A 27,283-nucleotide genomic window follows, 5' to 3' on the forward strand; every position below is an offset into this window, starting at 1 on the left:
AGAGACAATAAAAGCACGGCGAAGTAAAAATTGATTTATATCTACAGAATCAATTTCAAGAGCTTAATTGAATTGTATTTTTATTGTTTTTTTATATACGTGTATATAATTAATGCGTAATTATATTTTGACTTATATTATACACACACAAGGGATTCGAATGAGTGTGTACTCTTAGGGTCTCATTAATTTTATATTAAATGGATCAAAGGACACTCTGTCATCAAATGTATTTAATTATATTTTCTATTTATATTAGATTACATTTTTCTATAAGAAGCACATAATATAAGGTAATGAAAAAAATATTTAAATATATTTAATCACGCATAAAAAATTATATTAAATTATTAATTTTATAAGTTTTAATAATATTAAATTCGATGTTTTGTCCATTAATCAAATAAGTGTTTTTTTTAAATTAATTCTATAATTGTAATAATGTGAGAAACAAATTGACATTAGTTATCATAGATATTTTACTTCACTTTAGTGAAAATTCATAAATATATTTTAATAGTTTACTGAAATAATTTTTAGGTATTTCAGAAAAAGTTTGAATTTTTTTTTTTTTTATTACCATAAAATGTATTAAAAGAGCTAATTTTTAAATTTAAGTAAAAATATGTAAGATCAATCTAAAATTGAATACTTAAAATCAATAATTTTTCGATTTTATGCAATAAAGAACAGTTGCTAAAATTAAACTATATAGACGATTGCATAAAAGTTACATTTTCGGCTTATGAAAAAATCCAGATGAATCACTTTACTATAAAAAACATTTTTTCATTTATATTTATAAATAAACAAACAATATATTTTGCAATAAAATAATGACAAAAGTCTTAGAATCTGGGATTATTATATACTATATACAAATATTTATTCCTGGAAGTGCTGAGAATAATAATTCCATATGTATTGCTAAAAAATTGTATAGTAAGATCTTTGTTCTTTTCACAGGAAATATTTAATTCGTTCATTTAAGAACACTCTATCTAAAAAGTTTGCAAAGAAACGTGTGGTTGTATTTGAATATTTTTAACAATCACTTGCAGTAGAAATAAATTATGAATACTTTCCTATTTACAAGAGTAGTTTTATGGTAACATCAATAGCCTTGTGTCTTAAATATTTAATTACGTAACTCTCATTGTGTTTATATTAGGGTTTTTTATACTGAAGTATAATAAATTTAAATACTAGCCTAATTTACTGATATTTTATATATTACTTATCCCACTGCAGTCAAAACTACAATCAAACGTTTTTAAAAGTTAAAAACGTCACAATACACGTTTAGTGTATAGCAAGCAATATATTTGAAATACGATGTAGCTGCACTGTTAACGCTGAGGTCATTAAAATGACAAATTAAAATATTATTAAAAGGAAATAACTTTTTCGTAAGACAAAAGGTCTAACAATATAAAATAATACTCAATACCACGATTGTGTGTTAATTGGAGATTTTACAGACAATATACCCAATAACCACTAGTAGCTTATATACTTATTTATACTATATACGTTAAGCAGCAAAAAAACTATTTTTTGCGAATTATGAATTGCGATAGACAATGCGTCTAGCTTGCGTAAAAACCGCTATTGTCATATACTCATTTTCTTTCACTTCAAGGCGTAAACTTGGTCGAATAATCAAGCGATACAGTTGGTTTACCTGTTATTTGTCAGAGTTGTATTATATAACTAGCAAAATATTATTTTTTATATTTCAACACATTAGTGAATATAGCAAGAAAGTTATGTCGTGAGAATAAATTACAACTAAATTAATCTTTATTTTTTAATATAGATTAATTGTTTATAAAGATAAAACTGAAAGGATGGTAAAAGAAAAAAATAAAAAAATTAAACAGGTAGAAAAAAAATTTCAAATACTTTTAAACTACAGTAATAGCAAGGGTAACGATGAAAGTAAATAGAAACACACGGTCCGTTTCTTTGAACAGAGTCACCTTGATGTCTATCCATTTCATCATTATTCATATAAACTATCAAAATAAATAGTTTATCAATCGTATGTATAGCAATGAAGTAATTGTAACGCTTATGACAACTTTGCTGGACGCAAGCAGACCAATGCAATATGAGATAAGCCTCAAAGTGACTGTTAAATGAAACGAAGTACACACTCATTAAAGTGAAGTTTGCAATAGAAAGGTTAAAAAACAATAGAGCATCCTAATTTAACATGAAATCAGAAGAGCTACTAAAGAATGGAGGCCAACTCTGAATAAGTACATTCATAGAAAGGATGAAGTGATTCTAAAATAGTAAAAGATACGAGTTAATAAACCCTTACTAAAAAACGTGACAAATAAATATTGCAAAAAATATGCAAAATAATCAGTTTTTCATAACAGATTAAGCAAATACAGTGATAAGTCCTTAGTGAAATTTAATGCGGTTTGAGGTCAAAAATTCACCATAGATCACATATACCTTGTGAGATATAACATTGAGAGACCATATCAATTTAATATACAATTCTACGACACATTTATAAACTTCTATAGCTTGTAAGTATAGATAAAAAGTCTGAAGATATTGGGAGTTTTAATAAAATATAAAAAGTATCATAATATAAAAAATAAAACAGTGGTAAGTGTAGAAAATGAGCTATCCGAGTATTTAAATTAAATTTGGAGTTAAGCAAAAATATGTATCGTCCAATATGATATTTAATCTAATGCTAAAGGTGAAAATACGCTAAATAAATATTAATTGTGTATTGATTCTAATACAACCCAAACGTGAGTGTACGTGGATGATGTAGTCATCTCACGTCGCTCTAACCAGATAATGATTAAACACGATGTGAATATAAAAAAGAGCGCAAGTTTTTGTTATATAAATTAACGAAACCAGAACCAATTACTTGGTTAGCACCAAGGAGCAAAAGATGGCGGACACGATACGAATATGAAGAAGTTGCAAAATACACATTCCTAGTATTAATACTAAGCCCTCAAAAAATAATAAAAAATATAATAAGACATGGCTGCTGGCTGGTAATAAATGTTTCTATGCTAGTAAACACCAAGATATATAATACTGGATAAAGATTTAAACTTAAGCTAACGAAATATCACGAGGAAGATATTTCAACTCATGTGACTTGATAGGACCTACAATATAAAAACGTGTAAATATATGCTAATATAATTTAAAAAAATATACTAGATTATTTAGGTCACAAAGATTACGATTTACCTCGAATGTATTGTCACCTCAAATATTTGGACGAAAACAGTCACCAGAAACGATACAATGAAATAGAACAAGAAATATTTACAGACCATGTTGCAAAGAACTAGATTAAGATGAAATGAGCTAGAGATTGAAAGCGGCTAACAAAGAACTAGGCCGGGTTTTATCCTGGGACGTAGCGAAAATATGGAGAACATTAGTGGATATAAAACTCATGTGATACCTGTTACGTGAGGTTTCAGTTGTCTCGGCCCAAACTTCATACTATTAATTGTAAGCCATCAAGCAGCCATTATTGTGAATGAGAATATGACACTTGTCCTTTAAAGTCCCGTTTAAACGAACTGTCCTAAATCTTCAACGTACCAGAAACCCGGCAAGATGATTTCTTCATAACATAAGTTTCATTAATACCTTGTTTATATGTTAAGAATCAACTTTTATTTTTGATTTGCTAGCCGTCTTAAAAAATGTTGTCCACTGCTTCTTCATACCCACATTAAATACTGAGAAAATAAAATGAATCGCACACAAGCGATAGTCGTCTACTTTATCAGATGGCTTTAACGTCTTTGCGAACACACAATTTATCATCGCGCATTACGTTTATTTACGTGGCACCGCTAAAATATTAGCTACAACACACACACATGCACACGCGCGCACGCACATATGCGCGGGTCCCTTTGGAAAATTTTAAATTACACATCTCGCACGGCGGATGCGGAAGAAAGGATACATAGGTACAGGCGAGAGAAGAGCAAATGAACAAAGTGAAAATGTCAAGGGAGCCAAAAGAGCGATCGATCCACTTTCTAATACATACTACCAGCTATCATCATTACGTATTCTTGCGAATGCCCCCGGAGATTCGGAAACATTTCCAATTCGAGGCCCACCCATATAATATTCATACGCCGAACCGACTAAATGTGAAATAGATTTAATTTGGAGCGATGTATGTTTTATAATTGGATTCTGGCCCTCCCCCCTCCTCCCTCATTCACCGGTGAAAGGTATGGTATACACGATGTGGTGGTACAGGTGGATGTGCAAAATTCGAGATAATTCGCCGCGGACGCGAGATGAATCAGAAAATTAGAGTTTTTATCAGTTTAGCCCGAATTCGGACTCACTACGCGTGGATGTATAATATAAAATATGCTCTGTGTGTGTTGGTTATTAAGAAAATTTGACAGACGCCAAAGTGATCAGTGATTGTATTGAAAATGACGGTAAGATTTTAATTCAATTTTGAGAATGATTACGTTAAAATACTTAAGGTGAAATTTGACGTTTACATAATATTGAAAATGTAACAGAGTCGTCGCATTTATAGCATCGATAAAGACGTTGCTACTTCTATCTTTATTTTTAAAACCAAATAAATTAAATTAAATGGTTAAAAATAATAAATTAAATTAAATTGATATTGGTATACAAATTTACCAAAAATATCAAAAATAAAGCTTTAAATTCAACCATAAATTAAACGTACATTTTTTGTGAATAAATATATTAACATGGCTAATATCGTAAACAATTTGTAATAATGTGTAATACTACAATATAAAGACAGTTACATATAAGCCGTGAAAGCACTATTTTACAAATAGATATGTAAATATTTTACCATTCACATATAAATATCGATGTTAACTAAATTTGCACATAATTAGATTTTTATACATACATATATCAATTATATTTTTTTATTCTCAAAATTTATTCTCAAAATTTATTAGTTGGTTGCCACTGTTTTGATTTTGTATAATTTTCAACATTTTACAACAATATATTTCGATAGATTGAGCGTTTAAACTATAACTTTAGAAGTATGGAAAAAATATTACAGCTAACAATGCATAATATGTGTATTTATAAGCTTTGTACCGTATTAATTTAAGTTTAAAAATGGTCCAACTTGTCATCAATACAGCAACTTGAATTAAAATTCTCAGTGAAGGAGTTATATGTTGTGGTTTATAAACGTTTTAAATATAAGGTCATTTATGTCTAAATTATGTAGGATCATCTACAATCTCTTTATATAGGTATATCTGATTATATTGCGTTAAAAGATAGCAAATTTGTAAAATAAGTAATACAATGGTATAAATTAATGGATGATACATGCATTACTAATTTAAATAATGGTTTGATTGTCTATGTAGCAATATAATAACTATTCATAATTTTTAGAGCACTACTGCATTATCTAGCAACAAGAAGTGCAATACACCAATTTGTTGGAAGTTAACTTTAAAATAAAAAAATATATACGAGATGATTCAGATTTTAAACTTTTTAGAGATGTTATTTAAAATTAAAAATAAAGGATATAAATAAGAAGCTCTTGATGCATGATTATTGAACTACAAGGTCCTTAACTTATTAATAACATGAAAGATATGTTAAACTTGATAAGAGCTTAATATGTCTATTACAGATGTGAGAGATATTTTTTTGAGACAATTTTATAACTATGTCTGTTCAAACAATTATAAAAGATTAGGAATTAAATCATTTTTAGAGCATTTAAAAAAATTATAGAAATATATTCTGACATAACAGATTCATTTTTGATATTTCAACTTTTTTACACATTCTATTCATAAAAAAATATAAATATTTTAAAAGGTTTACTAGATTTTAAATGCCATCAATTAAAGGGCTTTTTCAAAATCACACCAAAAAAATATTATAGAAATATTACGCAAGACCATATTAACCTACTAATTTTTAGAATCAGTATCTACGACAAAAACAAACTTAAATTTGGGTGAAAATATAAAATGCCTAAATCCTGACCAATCTGATTATTAGTAGCTCTAAAATCTTAATTTAATATATATATTTATAAATATAATTATAAGCTGTAATAATTAATTTGTGTATTTTTTATTTTTTACTTTGTAAAATATTTTCGTATTGGTTATTAAACTATATTATTTTCTTATAGAATAAATAAATACTATAGAAAAATTATATAAAAAATGTAATTTACCATAAATAAAAAAAATAAGACTTTGAACAACCTGAAGTACAAATACATTATTTAAATTATAAAACCTAACACTATTTATAGCTATATACTTAACAAAGCACTTTATTATACTAAAAATTAAACTTATACCTTTTAAGTTTAGAGTATAAAGCAAGATGTGCAAGAGAATTTTATGTTCACACTTAAATTAAAGATCAGCAAGTTTATATGGTCTCAAATAATATTTCAATGGTATTTCTCGGTATGCCTATAGCAATGTTTTTTGTTGTATTAAAAGTCTACTATGAAGTTTTTTAAGGTTAGGATTGAAGGATGTGTTATATATTTTTTCAAGTATTTTATTTTAAATGACTTAGACATTAAAAAATCATTCATATAATTGTGCGTACCTGTATGAGTTCTCCTGTATATTGATGCCGTGCTTCTTGGACGCTAGCACCATTACGTTATCATATACCCAGTAGCTGATGGCCCTCGGGTGAGCCTCGGTATGGCAGTCAACCGTCACGTCAGTGCCAGCCGGTGCGCCGACCAACTGGTTCGGCACCCATATCATCGGAGAGACTGGAAGCAACAACATATACACCACATAATTAAACCAGAGAAACAGAGAGGCAAACATGTAATTGACAAGAGGAAGAAGATTTGGACCCAAAACAAAAAAAAAATACGGAAATGATCTAATCAGATATTTTATCAGTAGAGTGTGAATCAGTTAAGAAAGAACAATAATATAGCTATCGCTTTACATTATATTTACGCTTACTTTAATATGTCACATAAAAAATAAATCAAATCGATATTCAAACTCACTAAAGGCGATTTAAGTAGTGTGTGCTTGATCTAAACAGTGTGTGAGTAACGCAGAGCGTGTTCTTGGACTAAAAGGTGAAATGTCAATTAGTATATTAAATAAATTTTTAATTACTAATATTTATGCGGGAACATAGTAAATCATATTTTAGCGCACTTAAAATGTATTAACCTAGATATTTAAAATAAAAATATATTAGAAAATATTTAATAAATATCTTAGATATTTTCATAATAAGTTTCAGTAAGATATATATAATTGTACTGGTATTCCATATTAGCGATCTATATTATAATATGCTTAGCATCAGTATACCACAGAAAATTGTAAGTGTAATTGAATTGCTAAGATGCCTCACATTTCAAATTATTATCTTTATCTTTTTGGAAGCCCAATTAAAGAAAATGGCCGTTAGAGAGTTGGTATTAAAATTGTATAATAAATAAAAGTAAAATATTATTTGTAAAATTTTTCTTCATAACTGTAGGTTCTAGCTTTTTATAATACTTTTAAAATTAAATTTATTAGTGGCTTTTAAAAAGATTTAATAATAATAATTTGACAAAAAATATTTAAAAACGATGTAATTTTTTTAGAAAACAACGAATTAGATGTTAAAAACGTTACATTTTTTTTAATAATTTTTTAATTTCCAGTAGATATTTTGTCAACTGTAGTTTTTTATATTTTGAAAGAGTTCGTTTAATTCGCAGAATCATTAAATAATAATCACGAAGAAATTGAAAAATACAATGGTCCTTAAATACTACGCACCTATCGTGCTTTTAGCTTTAGTTTAACTTTATTACAAAAGTAAACCATTTCATAAATATAAGTAATTTAAGTATTTTTAAACGGTTAACATAAAAAGTTCGAATTAACATTTATAAAGTATAAAACGAAAATGTCAATAAATTTGTTTCTTGTGACTGTCTATAACTCTTAAGAGTAAAATAAATCCTGATTTATTGGCTGTTAAGCAAGAATATATCGTTGTTCGTGATTTAATAAAAAAAAATGCTAAAGACGATCGTTGTTGACATCCTAATGCTAATTTTTTTATATTATTTTGTATAATCATTATATATTTTTTTATATATTTTTATATATGTTTACTAAATTTGTTAGATGTAAAGATTAGCTATTAAGCTAAATAAATTAATAAAATAATAAATAATAATAAATAAATAATAAAGTTTATTTCAAAAATATTCATACATAAGTACAATAGCATACAGACACATTAAATGCACAATACTGGTTCATGACTATTTTCATTGTTTACAATTGGTTAAGTTATACAATAAAATCAAAAATAATAATAAATTATTTGTAAGTATACTAAAAAAAATTGCTCTTTTTTTCTTGATATTAACTTTAATGAAATTAATATATATATATTAACAATAAATATGAGTATTTATTATCCTGTTATGTTAAAATATTGGTAATAGTAATTTTTATGTAGATTTAGATCCGTTCTAAACAGAAAGTGATTAAAAATATATTATTGAAACTTAGATTCTTTGTAGTTTTATATTAAATAGTTGTATTTATTGTACTATGTTACTTCTATGCATTGCATTAAAGCTAAAAAAAAAATATCACAACTATATTATTTTTGTATCAGATTATAGATCTGCAATATTTTATCATTCATAGTTAAAATCCTAAATCTATAATTTTAGAATAATAAATAATATTTTAAAATAAATTAGGTTTTTGATTACTCATTACAAATGTTTTACTTTCAATATTGTATTTATTGTGTGAAGTTAATATTATGCGTTTTGCTTGCAAACGAAATTCAGCAAGAGCCCTGACTGTTTTATTATTAGAGATTTACAATATTTGTCCACAATATTTTTTTTAAGAATAGTATTATTTTCTTAGAAAACCTTTTCGGGTATACCCTACCCTTTTGATGAATGTTTTTCTTAGGCAAACATTTATCAAAAATGGCATATTTTATACCATATAAGAAAGTCAAAGAGAAATGAGCACCAACCCATATAAAAAAATGTTATTAAACAGTAGTCTATCAAATGTTCTCATGTTATAATAAAAATCAAATTTTATAGTTTTGTATTATTATTTTTAATTTAAAACTATTTTTTTATTGCATGTTTAAAGACTAATTATTAATTTTTGAAAGCTTAAGTATAATGATTTTACAGATTTTTTGTATGTATATATTTGAAGTGATATAAAATATGAAATGTAGAGCTTTTAATATTCTGAATACTATGTACATATGTATGTTTATATTTATAAAGTTATGGTAATTATACATATGCATAGATTCATATGAAACCTAATCTAATTCCTTTCGTACGTTATGAGCACCGCAATACATTTAATTCTTTCGGATTCAATTTGCAAGCTTTAACACTAGTACTTTTTTAGTACATTGTAGACAAATCAAAATTTAAAGATATATATGTATGTAGCAATAACGATTAATAATTTTTTATTATTTATATACATAAAAATTATATATTTAAAATATTATAAACATATTAAAAATATATTTTATATGATAATAAATATATAATCTACTTATTGCATACTTTTTCATAGACAAATAAGAAGGAAATAATATGACCGTATTTTATGGCATCATTTTTACTGTTAACTAGCATACATATATCACAGCATCACTTACAATTGTAAAGGACCTCATTCAAAATTTACACACTCCCTAAAAAATAATTACGGCAATCCTTTATCGTCGGCAAACAGATTCCGGCCAGGTGAGAGCAGTAGGCTCTGTGCTACACGTGTAATGAAAAAATAAACAATTAAGGTCCCTTACGTGTATCCGAAAAACACGGTACGTGTCATCACAGTCGAGGGACCGCCCCCGTTGGGGGTGAGTTTTTGGGGCCACACGTGACCCCAAGCGGTGCCGCACTGCCGAGCGCTTGTTTCTCGTCCGCCGAAAATGCAGAGAGCTTTCTGGAGACGGAGCTTAACTTCATAAGCTCGGCCAGATGTCTACTGTCTGCGCGACGTTAATTATATCGAAAACGTGAAAACGGCCTCACGTAGAAACGGTGCAATGTTTTTTTCTATTGAAATTTGTAACGAGCTTCATGAACAATAAGTAAGGCGCTGAACATTATATATACATCATCTATGTATTGAAAGCTTAGCAAAAAAAAAAACTAACTAAGATTATAAAATTATTTAAGTCAATACTACAAAGGTATTATATTATATGTAAGTCGACATATCAAATTAACAATATACAAACTTAAAATTATTTATCAAAAATATCATACAATTACATATACATATGTCACTTTAGTCTGGTTTTGATATAATACCTACTCGAACCTTGAAGCTAGTGATGCTACGAATATTTTGAATTGTTGTTGTAATATAAGAATATTTTCGTGGCAATCACATTTCAGAGTCGAATAATAATTTTCACAGCGCAGATATCGTACGAAACATTTGCTAATACACACATAAATAATTTTCCCTCTGGGGCTTAAAGCACTAATGTGGTCACTTCAACTGAACAACTCTATTACACAACTAGTACTACGTACATGCGATCCACCACCATACAAAACACTTAATTAACTTTATGCACACTAATTAAATTTTACTATAACAGTTTCGCGCACGCGTTCTCAAACCGCAATTTTGAGATCGAATAATGTTTATTAACTGAAAATATAAATAAATTGTTATGGGTGACTCATAATCATGTGTTTATATTAAAACAAACATAATAACGCTGAACAAGATTTATTTAAGAAAAGGATTATTAATGATAAACATTGATAAAGCATTCGACACTGTTTGACACGACAGTTTAAACTGTACATAAAACCCATAATTATATTATACAACTAATACGTCAATACTTAAAGGGTCGAATCTATGGTGTTTTGCCTAATAATGAGTACCACAGGATAGTTTGAAAAGGTCGTTTCTCTTTTCTGTATATACCTATGACATTTTTAAAGATACTAACTTATTATTGTATGCTAAAGACACAGCCGTCATAGCTAGTATTTACAGTATTTAACAAAAAAAAATTAGCTACGGAAAATTTATATTAACCAAGAGAAAACTATAACAGTAATTTTCACATCACGCAGAAAACCTTTGCCTCTAACTCTCAAAAGTGAACAAAAAGCTACAATAAATAAAACTCCAGCGTCAAATACCTGGGTATACATCTGGACTAAAAACTCATTAAATATATTTTAGAACCTGCTGCCATTGCGACCCTAAAACCGATATTAACCCATAAAATTGCATTAATAAACAAAAAAATGTTATGTAAAAAGCTAATAACACTTTATAGGTATAAAGCAACATCAGTTATTATTGTTTTTAAACGCGATGAAAGTAATATTTTTCTTCACTGACCTTTATTATTATATTATTAGGTCAGAATAGAATGATTTTTCATTTCATTTTATACTGATCTTAAAAAGCCTTATAATACATACAATTAAAGAAAATTACTTTAATTTTATTAAAAATATTACGCAAAACCATTTTAACCCAACGATCTCGACAATCGGTGACTATGACAAGAGCAAACTTAAATTAAAGTTTAAGCATAAAATGACCTACTTAGGTTGTATTAATTCAACTTTTAGCAGTTCTACAATTATATTTTTTAGTTTACTTTGAAAAAGTTTTCTGCATTTTTATATAACCATAATATATAACAAATTAGAAAGTACCTAAATTTATCAATACTTTGATTTAAAAACTTTGTTTAATTAAGCTCTGCAACTTAATATGTTTATCGTTTCAAAAATGAGCATCATATAGAACCTCAATTCAATGTAAAATAATTTTGGATCAAATTGGCTTAAGTCAATAATATTCAAAACAATAAGACCGCTTTAAAGTATATGTATATGTACTTACACTTAAATAATTTGAGCAATGTTTCTACACAGTTCTATTTTTTTTGCTTGAAAGTAGCAACTCTTTATAATTCTTGAATTTATATGCTATAGTCAGCCGAAAGTAAGTATATTTTTGCATGATATGCCAACAATACAAATAAACTTTATTTTATATTATTATACAGAGCTAAAATTTATTTTTCAGGTACTAATCTAGAGCACGAGTTTCAAACTAGAATAGAAATAAAACAATTTATAAATAATTAAGAGGAAACTCACAGTTTCTTGGAAACTTTCCTTATACATTTTACGAATATGTAAATTCATACCTATTTATAATTTTCAACCATACATATTAAGATCCTTTGATCTTGAAAAGCTACAAAATTACTCAAGGAACTAAAGAAAAAGTCTATGCTTTTTTGTTTGAGCTATATTTTTAAGCACTAGCTTTTTTTATTGAATGCCGAAGTACGTTGGTTCTTAAAAGAAAAAAAATTGTTAAAAAAAAAGCAGTTGCTCAACATCTTTATAGAAAAAACATAGCTTTATGCTTTACAATGACTGATCATTTCGATGATTATACAAGAAATCTGAAAGAATTAAAATGACAACATTAAGAAAATTGTTACGATATGTTTTTCAATTCAATAGAATTATGAAAAAAATACTTCACTCAAAATTACTGCAAATATATTTTTAAAATATAATTGTGACCATAATTAAAATCGAAAAATATTTTACTCAAATCAAGAGGCATTAAAAGATTTGGGTTCCTTAACATTACTGAATGACAATAATGATGAAATATTAAGGAATATTTGTAGTGAACTTAAAGCTAACCAAAATAGCTACTAAAGTGTTAAGTAAACGTGATGCAAATCTAGTTACGGCTTATGCAAGTTTTTTTGCTTTTTATGTAAAAAATATATAATTTAAGTTAGTTTATAGAGGACTTGAGATTTCGCATTATCTAACATAAAAACTAACATCTTGTGTCCTGAACAAAATTTCTCTAAAGATTGGATTTGCAATCTGCTTTTACAGAACAAATGCTTTATCATTAAAATTTGCAATTACTTGTAATTCTAGCAATTTTTTTAATAAGTTATTTGACAAAGACGTTAAATGCATGAAACTCATGCAAAAAAGACAATGAAAAATTCGTGATATATATTCTAGATTCCAGCAATCAATGCAACATTTGAAAATAAAAATAATCTAAATTAAAAGGTTAGATAATCCGACAAAAAGTCTAGAAAACCAATTACAAATATTTAAACTTACAGAAGAAATAATAAAAAAATCTGTAAAAGTTGCTATATGCTTTAATGACATAAATATTTTGCAATTCTTCTTTTTATTATCTTATGACCAATTTAAGCCACAAAAATGTAAATAATAAATAAATTTTCCTGATACATTAAAAACTATTTATCTAATAGGTAAGAAATATTATTTTTCTGACATATTAATTTAAATTTTTTTTTTCTGAAAATATAAAATATCATGGACATGTTACCCATTAGTAGCAACTATTTTTGATGCAGGCGAAATTCATTAACCGTTTTGAGTATTACTTACTAATATAAGAACTGAATATATATAAAATACATGTATAGCATCAAACGTTTATTGCTGCATACTAAACTATTGGATCTAATTTTTGATGAAGAATTAAAGATAGTTTTCAAAAGTTAGATATCATTTTTTCCATACACGTCGAAGCAAAATATCTAGAGTTTCTTAAAATCGCCTTAAAAGTTCTACTTTTATTTCCTTTAATTACACCTTACAAAACGTATTTTTTTGTCTATGTGCATTATTTAGCTAAAGTACAGAAACACTGTAGATATTGTTTCACTTTTGCATGTGGAATCGTCTACAATCAAGCTACGAATTAATTTGCTTCGAAAAAACAATCAGGCACACATTATGCATTAAAAAGTCAATGGTAGCTAATGTGATATAAAATAAAGTAATTTTAGCATAATTAATTTTTAATAAATAAATAATTGCTTATTAAAAAAAAGTTAAATTACATATAAGTTACATCATAATCCTAATTTAATAATTTTCCGAATAAAACAATTTTAACAAATTAAACTTTCAACGGGTAGCATTAAATTGTAATATTTATTAGCGCCAAATTAAATTATCTTATGCTCTATTTAAGTCACAAAAATTTGAATAATTAAAAAAATTTCCCTGATACATTAAAAACTATTTAACTAACAAGTATGAAATTCTATTTTCGAAAAATTGTTTATGTAATATACCCGGACAAAAGGTTTTGCATACCTTATCAACGGTTTTAAGCAATATCCAGAGCCAAGTTTTAAAATGAATTTTCTTTTCAAATCCCGTCACCAAGCTCAAATATCAACGAAGCATGCATCACCATACACTCTAAAGCTCATAGCGAGCTTTCTGGCCAGCTTTTCATCCGTCGCCTTCACCGGTATTAATCAGAGAACGTTCAATAATAGATCATTGTCTAATCGTGGAATTATGGTGTCATTACGGTCGGACGCTCCGGCAATATTTAACGGTCGCCGGACAGTGTGACCGGTCACGATAATGACCGACCATTGTCGCCGTCCATCCGCATGGAAATGTTCACGCTTTATTAGCGTAGATTATGAGAATAATGTATCCAATAATACAAACACGTCCCCGCACTGGCATTAGTGTTTATTCGCCGGGCGTTCTAGGCACTACCCGGTCCCGGTAATGACCGGTCGGGGAATACGCCGGTGACTCGTAACGACCGTGTTAGTTGCGCGCTTGAGCGCTTGTCAATTTCGCGAAATTGCGCCGAGCAGTCAAATTCCAGACTAGACTTTAACGCGTGCCAGTCGGAAACTCAACCTTCGTCTATCCAATACACTGGGTAGCTTAAAGAAACTAATCTGACTTAAATCATAGAGATGTGAGAAAAAACTCAATTTCCTAGGGAGTCCTACAAGGAAGCTTATTATGTACTTTTCTATTTTATTAGTCGTCGTTCCCTTGTTGATTATAATTAAGATATACATATGACATTATTTTTTTATTAATTTTTTGCCAATAATAATATTTGTACACTCTTGCAATACCGAAATACTTAACAAATTATTTTGATTACATTTTTATAACTGTTTAGTTTCAAAAAAAAAAACAAGTTATATATATAATTATTTCATATCTTTGAATTTCAGTAATGAATTTATAATTTAAAGATAGAAATCACAGTTAAACTGGTAACTAATAAATATATGAAAGGCGCCGCATAATAGTTTTGTATAGCTACTATTGTCAATATATATTACTGCTCAATAGAGTCTCCAATTCGAGTAATCGAGTAATCGATACTCGAGTATTTTTGTCTATTTTTCAAGTACTTGATAATCGAGTATTTTAAAAATTACTCGATTAATACTCGAAATTAAAAAAATTTTGAAATATTTCAGAAACAAAAATAACTTTAGCTCGGTCCGGTAAAGGTTAACGTCTTGCTTTTATTTGGCGTTTATGCCCGAAGTCCCGAGTTAGAGCGGTTACTATCAGGTATAATTTTTTCATAGTTCCATAGTTGCATAATTCCGGTCGTCGGCTATGTTAGTGGGTACGACGGAGAAATTTCTTTTGTGTTTTCTGTTCGACAGTCCCGACTTATCTAATTTATGGCAATGATCAATATGAAATATCAACAAAATTTTTTTTTAGGTTTTATGACTATGCAGTTGTAGCGTAAAGTGTTGTAAATTGTTTATACTGATCCCTCAGCTTAAAATATAAATCAAAACAATTGTGTGTTTTAAAGGTATTTAATGTAAAGTCAGTTCTTTGTAAACCGTTTAGCTCTAGAGTGAAAGGGATTCACCCAAATACATCTTCGAAGGATATAGATTTAAATTCTACGCATTAATCAGACGGAGTAGAATATTGTATATTGTTAAGAAAAAAAATCTATTCAAGAAGAATTACAAAATGCTATTTTGTCAATAGTCGAAGGAAATAAGAGAAAAGCAGAGAAGGGAATGAAAGAAGAGAACATAAAAAGAGAGTTCAAAAAATTTTATATCTATAAAAAGCGAACAGATATAAATTAAAAGCTTTATCCAACGCGTTAATGACAATAAGACTAACATCAACAGCAACGGAAAGGGTTTTTTCCATAACGGGAATAATAAAACCAAAGGTTAGCAGTAATATTAAATTCGAGACACTTTTTGCATTATTGTTTTTAAAAAGTATGTTCGTGAAGTTAAAATAATTGTAAAAATTAACATACTAAGTATTTTATTAATTTATTTATATGTGCACGAATTTGAATAATAGCTATTTTGGTACATTTGGTAAATACTCGAAAGTACTCGAGTACTCGAGTATTTTAAAATTTTAATATTCGATACTCGAGTAGTTGATGGTTCGAGTAATTCGGAGGCTCTACTGCTCAATAACGCAATAGGCGACTTAACAAAAGCGCACATGACAAAACCGCGCCATAAGAACAACGCAGTGACAAAAGCATGCAAAAATTAAAAAAAGTTTAAAATGTATTTTTTTATAAATAATACAATTAACACTGTGATACAAAAATTGTCACAAGATTAATTTTAATATTTTTAGAAGGCTAAAATAAATTTGCTGTAATAGAATATTATAAATATTACTTAAAAAATAAAAGTGTGTCAAAATTTAAAAATAAGTTTAGTTCAGAGATACACAACCATTTTTAACACAAATAAAGTACATATAAAAAGCTAACATTAAAATTTTCTTTACAACAATATATAGGACAGTCATGATAATAAATTACTAGCAAAGAATAACAAATAATATTTTATAAATTAAAAAATATTTTTCGTTTTTAACATATTTTACATTTATTTTTTTTGGCAATCGACAAACAACAAGAAACGCATACTTTTTTTTTGCATTAAAAATTATCTGAACTATTTTTTAGTTATTTATTGTATTATATTGATTTTAATTGTTGATTTTAATTTGTGTTAAAAAAACAAACTTTTAAAATTTAATTTTATCGTCGTAAATTTTCAATGTTTTATCAATAATTCTAATGTAATTTGTTCATCTTTAATAATGAATAATTTCACCTAATTCTATTTTCCATTCTTTATACATTTATCCTAAGCATATTATTACTATATTTATTAATTGATTACCATTATATGTACAATTCTGCAATTCCTATTTTTTTTTAACTTTTTTTTAATTTGGCTTGTGCGCTTTTGTCAGTGCAGTCTTTTGTTGCCACTTAATTATATATAAAAGTTGATAAATTATTTTAATTAGAGCATTATTTTGAATTAAATATTATTGGCATAGTAATGTATACAAGTTCAAACTTAGTCCAACTTTACAGAAAATATAAGATCAAAAAATATTGCTAATTTTTGTAGCTATCCTTAAACACAAATTTTGATTTTAATATTGAAAAAAAAAAAATTTTTTCACCGAAGTCTAAAAACTTATAAATATATATTATAACGTAAAAAATATACAACCAGTTTATAAAATCTTCCTATTTTTCTCACAAACAATTTTAAGAAAAAAATATTATAATCAAGATATATTTATTTACTAAAAATATAATTGCAACCAAACAAATTGCTTTTACTTCTAAATATCCAACTGACACGCTAACCTTATTATTTCATAGAAAACAACGTTTTTATGAAAAATAAGCATATAAATAGATATTTGCATGTTGAGTCTCATCACCGCCCAGTTTAATTAAAATCATTGGCTTTTAGACAGAGCAGAAAAACTTACAAATCTATAAAATAAAGCTATTGCTTATAAAATAAAAAAATAATGAATATAAGAAATCATCTAATATGCATTTTGAATATTAAAAAGTCTTTAATGAGGAACAACTACCAGCTATTTAGCAATTTTAATGTTTTTTTAATTCTAAAGTATTAAATTCGTCATTTGCTCATGATGCGGAAAATCTTACACTATTGTAAATATCATGTATATATTATTGAAATTTGAGGATAAAAACGCGATAAAAATATCTGATAATTTATGAACTTTATGATATTCGCTTACGAGAAAACTACGGCTTAAATATATTTTACTTAAGGCATTCAAAAGAGACTTTAACGTTTGATTTTCAGTCATATGAAACCGAAAAACAATATTATTAGAAGCCACGGGTATCAATATTATCACAAGATAAGATAATGATTAAAACATATATTTTACAAAAAAAATATTAGTGGTTTTAAAACAATGGTAGCAGTTCGGCTTAAATGATGAAGGGAGAAATACTTTACGAAGGTATATACCATATATTTATTTATACTATATCCAAAATGCCTTTTATGATATTCCTATTAGTTTTCGTGTGTAATTAATTACATACTGCGTTCGAGTCTCGTTTCGCAGAAATCTAGTTAATATAACCATTGATGGTGATTTTATTGAATTGTGGTGTAGGGTTTATTTTTTGAAGAATTCATCAGAAACAAGGGTTTCCGTGACGTCGTGTCCGAATTGGAATTAGATTAATTGGAATTTATTTGCAAAGAGGCGTGGTGTCGGCTTGGTGTAATCCGAGCACGTTTCAATTGAAAAATAATCCACACTCAAACAATATCGGTCATAGATATTGAGCGGAAATCGTAGAAACGAGCCGGAAAATTCTGCAAAATTTGCGAGCTATTGGAAAAGGGTGGAAACGGTTGGCTTACACGCGAAAGTGGAGCTTTCGGTTGTTAATTTATGAATATAAAAGCAATTACCAGTAATAGGTAAGAGTAGACGGCGATTTTTAAGAAGAGTACCGTTGAAAGGTGTCTTTTTGAATCGTGCTAAGAATCTCGAAATACAATTTTAATAATCAGAAATACTTAAAAATATAATAAATATTTTTATATCTACATTCAAACAACATTTTATATATATTGTTTACTGTAAAATTGACACACATCTATTCCTAAATTCTCTTAACTTAAATAGAATCATGACAATAATAGTATTTTTGCTAGATCTTGAATGCAAGATGTTGCTGAATAGGGTCTGCTGAATATTTATTACCCAAATGACACATAAAAAATTTGAAAATAAATTAAATTTGAAAAGCAATTAAAATTTACTAACAGACATCTTTACAAAAGCTGAATATTTGTTTTGCATAAAAAAACTGAGAAAAAACTAAAACAATAATTTTTACAATTCACATACTACCCTTTCATTTACATTTTAAAAGCGACCAATATATAAAATCAAGCGTTTATTAAAAAGGTTCATATCCAGACTCTCAGGTTTAATTTACCAAATTAAAACCAGCACGATAGAAGAGTAGTATAGGTCGCTGACTATTGACCTGAAAGACCTGGGTTCGAAAAAGCGTTGGTGTTTTTTAAATATCAATTGTATCTTGTAGATCAAAATTAGTGACTATATAATTATATTGATTATCACAGATTAGGTTTATCTAGAATTTCCTAACTCACAGATAAATATGGTAATACATAATCAAAATCTAGCTAAGTCATACATATAGTATTATTATATATATTACTAATTCTCAATGAACTACTTCAGCTAATAAAAAATATTTTATATGTATTTAAAAAAAAAGTTTCACTATATTAACAGCTAATAAGACTAGTAAAAACATACGCTTGCTTGGTGTTGAAAAGCACTAGCAAATTATAAAATTAATAAAAAATAAATGATACAAATAATAAATAACACACCTTTCTATGCTTATCTTAAGAACCATAGTAGATTTTTATGCCCAGTAATTAAACATTGTCATAATTATACTAAAAACATAAATATATTATTAACACATATTGTTGCATTATAATTTTATTAAAATATTTAAATATACTTAAAATATATTTTAAAACATTTATTGTTTCTTACCACCTTATAGCAACTTTATAAAGTGCAACGTGGAAAAAACCTGTACCCTTACAAAAACTTGTACCATTACGCTCTTAACAAGAAGGCTCAAAGATAAAAACACGGACAAGATACTTCCCCCTTTTGTAAATGTATGTAAAGAAAAAACATTATCTGAGCTTTAAATTACAATATTAAATACATTTCTTGCTCAAAAGCTTGATGATAAAACTAAACTCTAAGGTTCTAAATAATTTTTAGTTAACTATTTATTAAATACAGCAAATAAAATATTATCTAAATGTGGATTTAGAGCAGAAAAATAGACAATAGACCTTTTTTTTTATAAATTCTATAAAGGATCAGACATTTAAAATATATTATATCTAATAATGATGAAAGTATAATCTATTACGTATAGTGAAAAGATCATTGACATTATTTATATGAAATTATACTGCTTAATTTTTATTTTCTTGTAGATGAGAAAAATATTCATTAAATAGTATATTGAATTAAACATTACGTGTTAATTATTACTTATATACTAGTGATATATATTTACAAATTAGAAAATTATCATATATTATTAATTTTTAATGATTGGTTGTGACTACTATCTGCTGATTTCTGCAATGCGAATTCAGTTATATTTAAAAAAAATATATATTTATAAAGCTAAACTCAACAAACGACAATTTAACAATTATTATAAAACCACATTAGCTTGTTAAGAAAGCGCCACTTTCAATCGCGTTCGTCTACGTCAGAGTGTGACTAGTGTTTCAAGAAAGGGTCAATTGATTCCTAAGGGTTGGCGTAGGGCCTCGACTATTATCTGATGTTCAACGAGGGTCAACACAAAGCAGCAAGTTTATTCCATTTTCTATTAGAAAACTAAACTGTAATCGAAGCCTTATTTTCTCACATTCTATGAATTTTTCGATTAATATTTTGACCCATATTGGTTCTGTGATAATTTATAAATTTGAAGTATGAAACATAAATAATAAAAATTGTTTATAGTGCTTTGTACATCAATTTTAATGTATTAAACAGCACTGATTTGTTCGATACAAATAAATTTATAAAGGGAGTGATATAGAAATTGTATTAACCTTTGTATTTGCCATCGCTCTAATTTTTTATTCATTTATATCGTATCCCTTACCATTTTTAATTATTTTTCAATTAATTAATTACGTAATTAAATCATATTTTTGTGATGGTAATGTCAATACAAATTAAGAATTAAAGTTTATCGGTGCCAAATGACTAATCGGCTTTATATGTACCGTTTCAATGCAAAATTTTGGTGTCCCCATATTTCTCGATAGTATATCAAGAGTAATTCATTCACTATATATTGATTAAAAAAATAAAATATATAACATTTAGCTACATAATTTAGGCCGTTCACTAAAATAAATCTGCTGCACCTGACATTAAATTTTAATCTATTTTCAAGACTATTTGTCGTAGGTTCTGAAATAATTATTATGCTAGTTTGGAAAGCCTGTGGAGAATGTTATGCATTATTGTAATTTTGCAGTTTAATTAGTACCTACATATGTTTTTTTATAAAATTATATAAAAAATGTTTGATAAAATGTATTGTAGTTTTTCAGACAAAATAAATGAAGTAAATGTTTTCCCTTCTTTATTAAAATGGAACAATTTTAGAGTTATTTGTATGTTTATTCCGTAAATAAACGATTTATTTTATGTAACCCGAAGACAAAATTATTAAGCTTTCTTAGAGCAAAGTTAAAAAAATATTACATTTGTACGTCGCCGTGTAAATGATATATGGTGGTAAAAGTTTCTTTGAAAAATATATAAAAAAATACTTTCAAGTATATTAAGTCTTTGTTGAGGGGAGAAAGATGGAAACTTAATAAAGAATGATGTATACCTACGGGGAAACGTAGGATGATAAAAATTTATAACATATTATTATATGTTGAAGAAAAATACTTTTATATATAAAGTAATTATTATTAAAAAATATATAATAGACAAAATGGGATGTATAACAATAAACTCCTTTCAAAAGAAATCTTTTTATTTGCAAAAATTTATTTATTAAAATATAAATTTATCCATCGTGTATGTAAATATATGAAAAAATACAATGCTGAATAATGATATTCACCGTCTGTTGAAAAGAAAAGTCTCGATTATAGAGAAACTGGAACCCAAGAACAAGGTTGATTCTCTAGGGGAATGGGCGCTTTGCTGCCGGCGTTTCTACACCACCAACTTGCAGATCGCCGTTTCGCCACCAGCTTATTTTTTTGCCTGTTATTTTTTATCATATACCTTACTATGTTTACTATTTTTCTGAAGGCAAATATAATTTTCTTTGTCACCACCAACACGAACAACTAATGTAATATTCAAGAATTGTAAATTAAAATCTTAGATTTTAAATTGCAAAATAAATTATGTTTGTTTTTTTTAAACGTATACAAAGCATACATTTTTTGTAATACTGTAATTACAAATTATTTAAGTTATTAATTTTTTTAAATTTACTTGCTTAACATTTTAGTGTAAGACGTTATTTATTTTAATAAAAGATGATAATAATGTTTTAATTAAAATTTTCGCATAGAGAAAAACTTTTAGAAAACTTCTTGGAATATCAACATTAGTATCCAATTATTTCTTTTATAGTAATTAAAACTGTACTTTTGCAGATTTTGATGTAAAAGAATATATTAATCTGAACGTTATAATTTCACTTAAGTAAAATTATGCTTTTTATTTATTTCTTTCCTACATTCTTAAATATTTCTCAAGTGCAAAATCTAGAAGTTTTTGAACGCAATTTTAAGTTTTAGGAATTAGTAAAATTAACATTTAAATATTTTTACAAAATATTAATGATGGTTAATATATTTACATTTATTATAAAATATTGAATCTCAAAGGGTATTTTAAAATTATTTTTCAGGATTAAAAGTTACCTTTTGGTAAATCTCGGGACAGATTTTTACTAATATAAAATAATAAACAAATTTAAAAGCTAGTCTAATCTGAAATAAAAGCAGCGAAACCGCATTCGTCGAGCCTAATTGCGATTCGAGCAAAGTTTCGGAGTCGGACTGCCAGAAAGGTACCTACATAAGTCGACCTTAATCATTCGGATTTGAGAGTCCGCAGTCCGCACATGGGAGCGACACATTAAAAGTTCAAAGTTATTAATAGGCAGCTCTCTTTCTCTCCGTTTGTAGCGGGGTCACAGGGCTTCAGCGGTCGGGGGTCGTTTCGGGGAGAGAGAGAGAGAGAGAGAGAGTTCCGTGGGTTTTGTAACGTCATGTCGGATGTACAAAGACTGGCAGATTGTGTGCGGTAATCCCAATAGACACCTCCGCCTCGCGCAGGTTGTTAAACTGAGTGGCTGTCTAATGTTCTTAGTTTTAACCCTCGCGCGCCCAACCCAGTTGAGGGGGCGACGGCCCGGGGGCCAACTTTGCCAACTTTTGTTTACGACACGATAAAAGTTGGACGAGCCGAGTGTGTGCGTGTGAATAAATCAATAATTTACATTCTTTTATCTGACGAAGAGAAAAATGTTGGGGGCGCAAGGAGCTTATTAAAAGTTAAGTCAGATTTTTGCGGAGGTGCGCTCGTAAGCTATTAATCCCGCGAGGAAGTTGCCGCGAAACGCTCAAAGTTCGAGGTTGTGTTCTTTGCATTTTTTATGCAGAGGCGCTGTGTGTATTTTGAATGCATGGTAAAAGATTGAGGGTTGAGAGTGAAAGTGTTTAAGGTAGGGGTGTTTACGTTGTGGCTTTAACCTACATCAGTCAAGTGCAATTTGGAGTGTTTAATTTTACAAAGTTCACTAAATTTTAATTATTGAATTTTATATCTAGAATACTTTGACTTTTGAGTGAAAAAAAATTCTAGATATAATGTTAAACAGCAATAAATGGCATACTAATAAACATAAAACGGTACCACAAAATTTATTTATAAAACAGAGGCTGAGATTACTGTTAGATCTATTTTGGCTACACTAAAACAGCTGTAAATCTAATCTTTCGATAGCAAATAAATGTTTGTCAAGATTTTTTCTCGCAGTGTTAAACATAGTGAACATGAAAAAAAAACCTTGAAAAAAAATGAAGTAAAATGCCACTATAACTAAAAAATATGTTTTTTATTTGATAAAAACTAAAAAAAGATTCGTTAAATAAGCAAAATGCTTTGTAACGATTTTGTTATCTTTTATACAAAATAAAATAATTTATTAATTAACTGAAAATTTATATAACAAATTTTATTTTTAGTTTTGTATCTGAGCCTGCTTTTCTGTTTGAAATATTAAATTACAAGGCAAAAAGGTTTAGAGTTTATCACCCATATAAATGTATTCATAACAAAACCTAACCTTTAGATTTTTTTATTATTATCTCTCTCACTCCTCACTGAAACAGATATTTTTATTCTTGCTCACGTTATATATAATAAAGATATAAAATACTGATGCAAGAATATTACCAATTATAATCATATTTATTTTGTCTTTATCTACTGATTTTTAAAATCAAGTTAATTTCGGGAAGAATGTATATTTATAGAATTTTATTTATAAACACTATTATTAGGACTCTTACAATAAACATATTTTTAATACACTTTTGAACGCATTTGAATGAATTCAATATAGTTTTAAGTATTGTATATGTCTCTAAGCTCACTGAATAAGGACTTTTACAATGAACGTATTTTTAAATACTGCTTTAAAAATAATTCGCAATTTCTCAAAATAAGATGGTTTAAATTTAACATAAGTTTATAAAATAAAGACTTTTACAATAAGCATATTTGTAACATTCCTTTAAATGCAGTTTTAGAAGATTTTCTGAATTGCTAGATAAAGAACATTTTTTTATAAATAGTCGTTTTAATTTAATAGTGACAATATATACATCTCCAAACGTATTAAATAACGACTCTCGCAATAAGAGTATTTAAAATATGTTTTTCAATTCAGCTTTAAATAGAATTTAGAAATTGCCAGAAAAAGTAAATCTTTAAAAAAAAATCGTGGCAATTTTAAAATAAAAAATATATATCTCTAAACTTATTAAATTGCGACTCTTATTATAAGTATATTTAAAATATATTTTTTATTAAAAATTACCAAAGTAAATCTTTTAAATAAGAATTGTTGAGATTTTATAATGACAATTTTAGAGGAAAAAAACTATGTAGATCTCGTTTCCAAATATCATAAATGACGTTTTTTACAAAAAGAATAATTTTAATAGATGCTTTAATGCGACTTAAAAAAAATTCTAGACAAAGTAAGACTATATACATTTATTTTCTTATTGAATAAGGACTCTGATAATAGGCATATTTATAGGCAGATTTTTTTGTGAAGGGTAATTTCAATTTCAATGACAATTTTAGAGAAAAAAATATGTACATCTCTAAGCTTATAGTATGAATACTTTTAAAATTAGTATATTTTAAATTTATTAATAAATGCAGCTGTATAAAAAACTTTCTAATTACCAGACAAAATAAACCTTCAAATAAAATGACGTTTCAGTTTAAGTGGCATATGAGAAATAACAATTATTTAATAATAATGAACAATTTTATAATATGTACAAAATTAAAATATGAAAATATTGTACGATTTTTCTCTAAAAGTTTGCTGCATAAAATAAAATAATTAAGAAAAATATTATATTCATCAAATACTCAGGGTTTAAAAATACCTAAAAAATAAAAACCATAGTCTAATGTCTGAAAAAATCATATAGTACACACAGTAAACCTTACAATTGGAACTTATTCACTAAACAATAAAAGTTTTTAATATGGAAAAGGTAAAGTTATGGAAATGATTAATATTTATTAGAAAAAGGACACACCTAACTTAACTAGTTAATTATCTTATATAATTTTGCACTTGTATATCCTGTTTATAAATGTTAAGCACATTTAATAGGCAATAAGTTAAGCAAGCATATTTCAGTACGTTTGACCATGATTTTCATTACATAAAGACATGGGATATATGTACTCAAATCACTGCAATCAGATGTATTGAGATAATTAACCAGACATTACATGTAAAAATGCATATAAAGATGAAAAATTCACAAATCTGGTCGAAAAAATAGAAAATACTAGAATAATTATAGAGGAAGAGAGAAGCAAAAGCTATGAATTTACACACTTAAGATTTTCTGAAGATATTGTGATTATAAAGACTATGAAAAATGCTTGTTATTTATTTAAACAGCTGTTTTAAAAAGCTTTTTTTGAAATCAATATATATTATATATGTCTACTATTTGGAAAAAAAGTATGTAAATAAAGTTATCAATTTATAGGCCACATAAGAAACGTCATAGTCTTTGAATGATGTCTTAATTCTTGGTGCCAACAATGATTTATGGCTCGAAAATAAAGATCCTGATTAAAGAAAAAATAAAATAATACAAAGCACCATATAAAAATAGGACTTGCTATCACACAGATAAATTGGTTACACAGTTTAGAAATAAGTGCAGTAACAAAGGTGTGTCATTGCGTATTGAATTTTTAAGCCAAAGTAAATGCAGCAAGACTTCACTACAAGAAAATAATACAATACTCGGACTAATATAATACATATTTAATTTTTCCAATTGGTGAATTTACCATTGAACTTTAAGTTTTCACTTCTTAATACTCCACAATGTAAATATATATGTATACATTTTTTTGTAAAGATTTTTACCTTTTGGAGAATTGTAATGTAGGCCATCTGATATTTAGGCAATATATACATATTTACACATATCAGATACCTAGTTCAATTAAGGAAGATAAATAAAAGCAATTTTAAATATATTTATCGATGTAGGATTAAAATAATAAAAATAATCGGTATTCCAATATTTTTAAAAGTAGGTGGCCTGTGTAATATGTTCACAAAGTATAACGAGCACTGCTTAAAAAATATTGATGGCAAACAGGCGTGCCATTATGCAGCAATATTTTTTGCTCAATATTCTGTGGTGTGTTTGCATACACAATGTTTTAGCAAGGATTTTCTTTGTTTATTAATTCATTATTTTAATTAACGTGGCTGCATATTTCTAGGTGAGCATTATTTTAATTATAGGTTTATCATACAATATATTATATAAAAAAAATAATAAACATATTATGTAATTAATTTTTATATAATACATTATATGATATACATAAAACTAAAATAAATTTATGTATTTTTATATATATGCATAATATGTAAAATATTATTAAGAAATACAATTCTAAATATTTTTTATTAAATAGAGGAATTAAAAGCATTTTGCAGATTTTTTAACAAAAAATTTTAAGATCGCGCCTAATAGAATGGTGAAAATCACTTTTAAATAATGATTCTAAATATGAAATAAGCTATAAAATAAGTTTTGACATATTAAATTAATCAATATTGAATAAAAAAAA

General features: G+C 27.0%; 1 protein-coding gene across 3 annotated transcripts in view; it reads right to left on the reverse strand.

Moving 5' to 3' along the window:
* LOC148228183 (lachesin-like) overlaps nt 1–27,283 on the reverse strand; it is a 174,390-nt gene that overhangs the window by 18,967 nt on the left and 128,140 nt on the right. For all 3 annotated transcript variants that reach the window (XM_088199670.1, XM_088199671.1, XM_088199672.1), the window contains one exon: nt 6,634–6,808. In XM_088199670.1, the coding sequence (XP_088055796.1) occupies nt 6,634–6,808 (175 nt within the window). The remainder of the gene's footprint in view (nt 1–6,633; nt 6,809–27,283) is intronic.

Source organism: Plectrocnemia conspersa, unplaced genomic scaffold (genome assembly GCF_051122295.1).
Source record: "Plectrocnemia conspersa isolate PC_06_02 unplaced genomic scaffold, ASM5112229v1 ptg000012l, whole genome shotgun sequence".
NCBI classification, from domain to species: Eukaryota; Metazoa; Arthropoda; class Insecta; order Trichoptera; family Polycentropodidae; genus Plectrocnemia; species Plectrocnemia conspersa.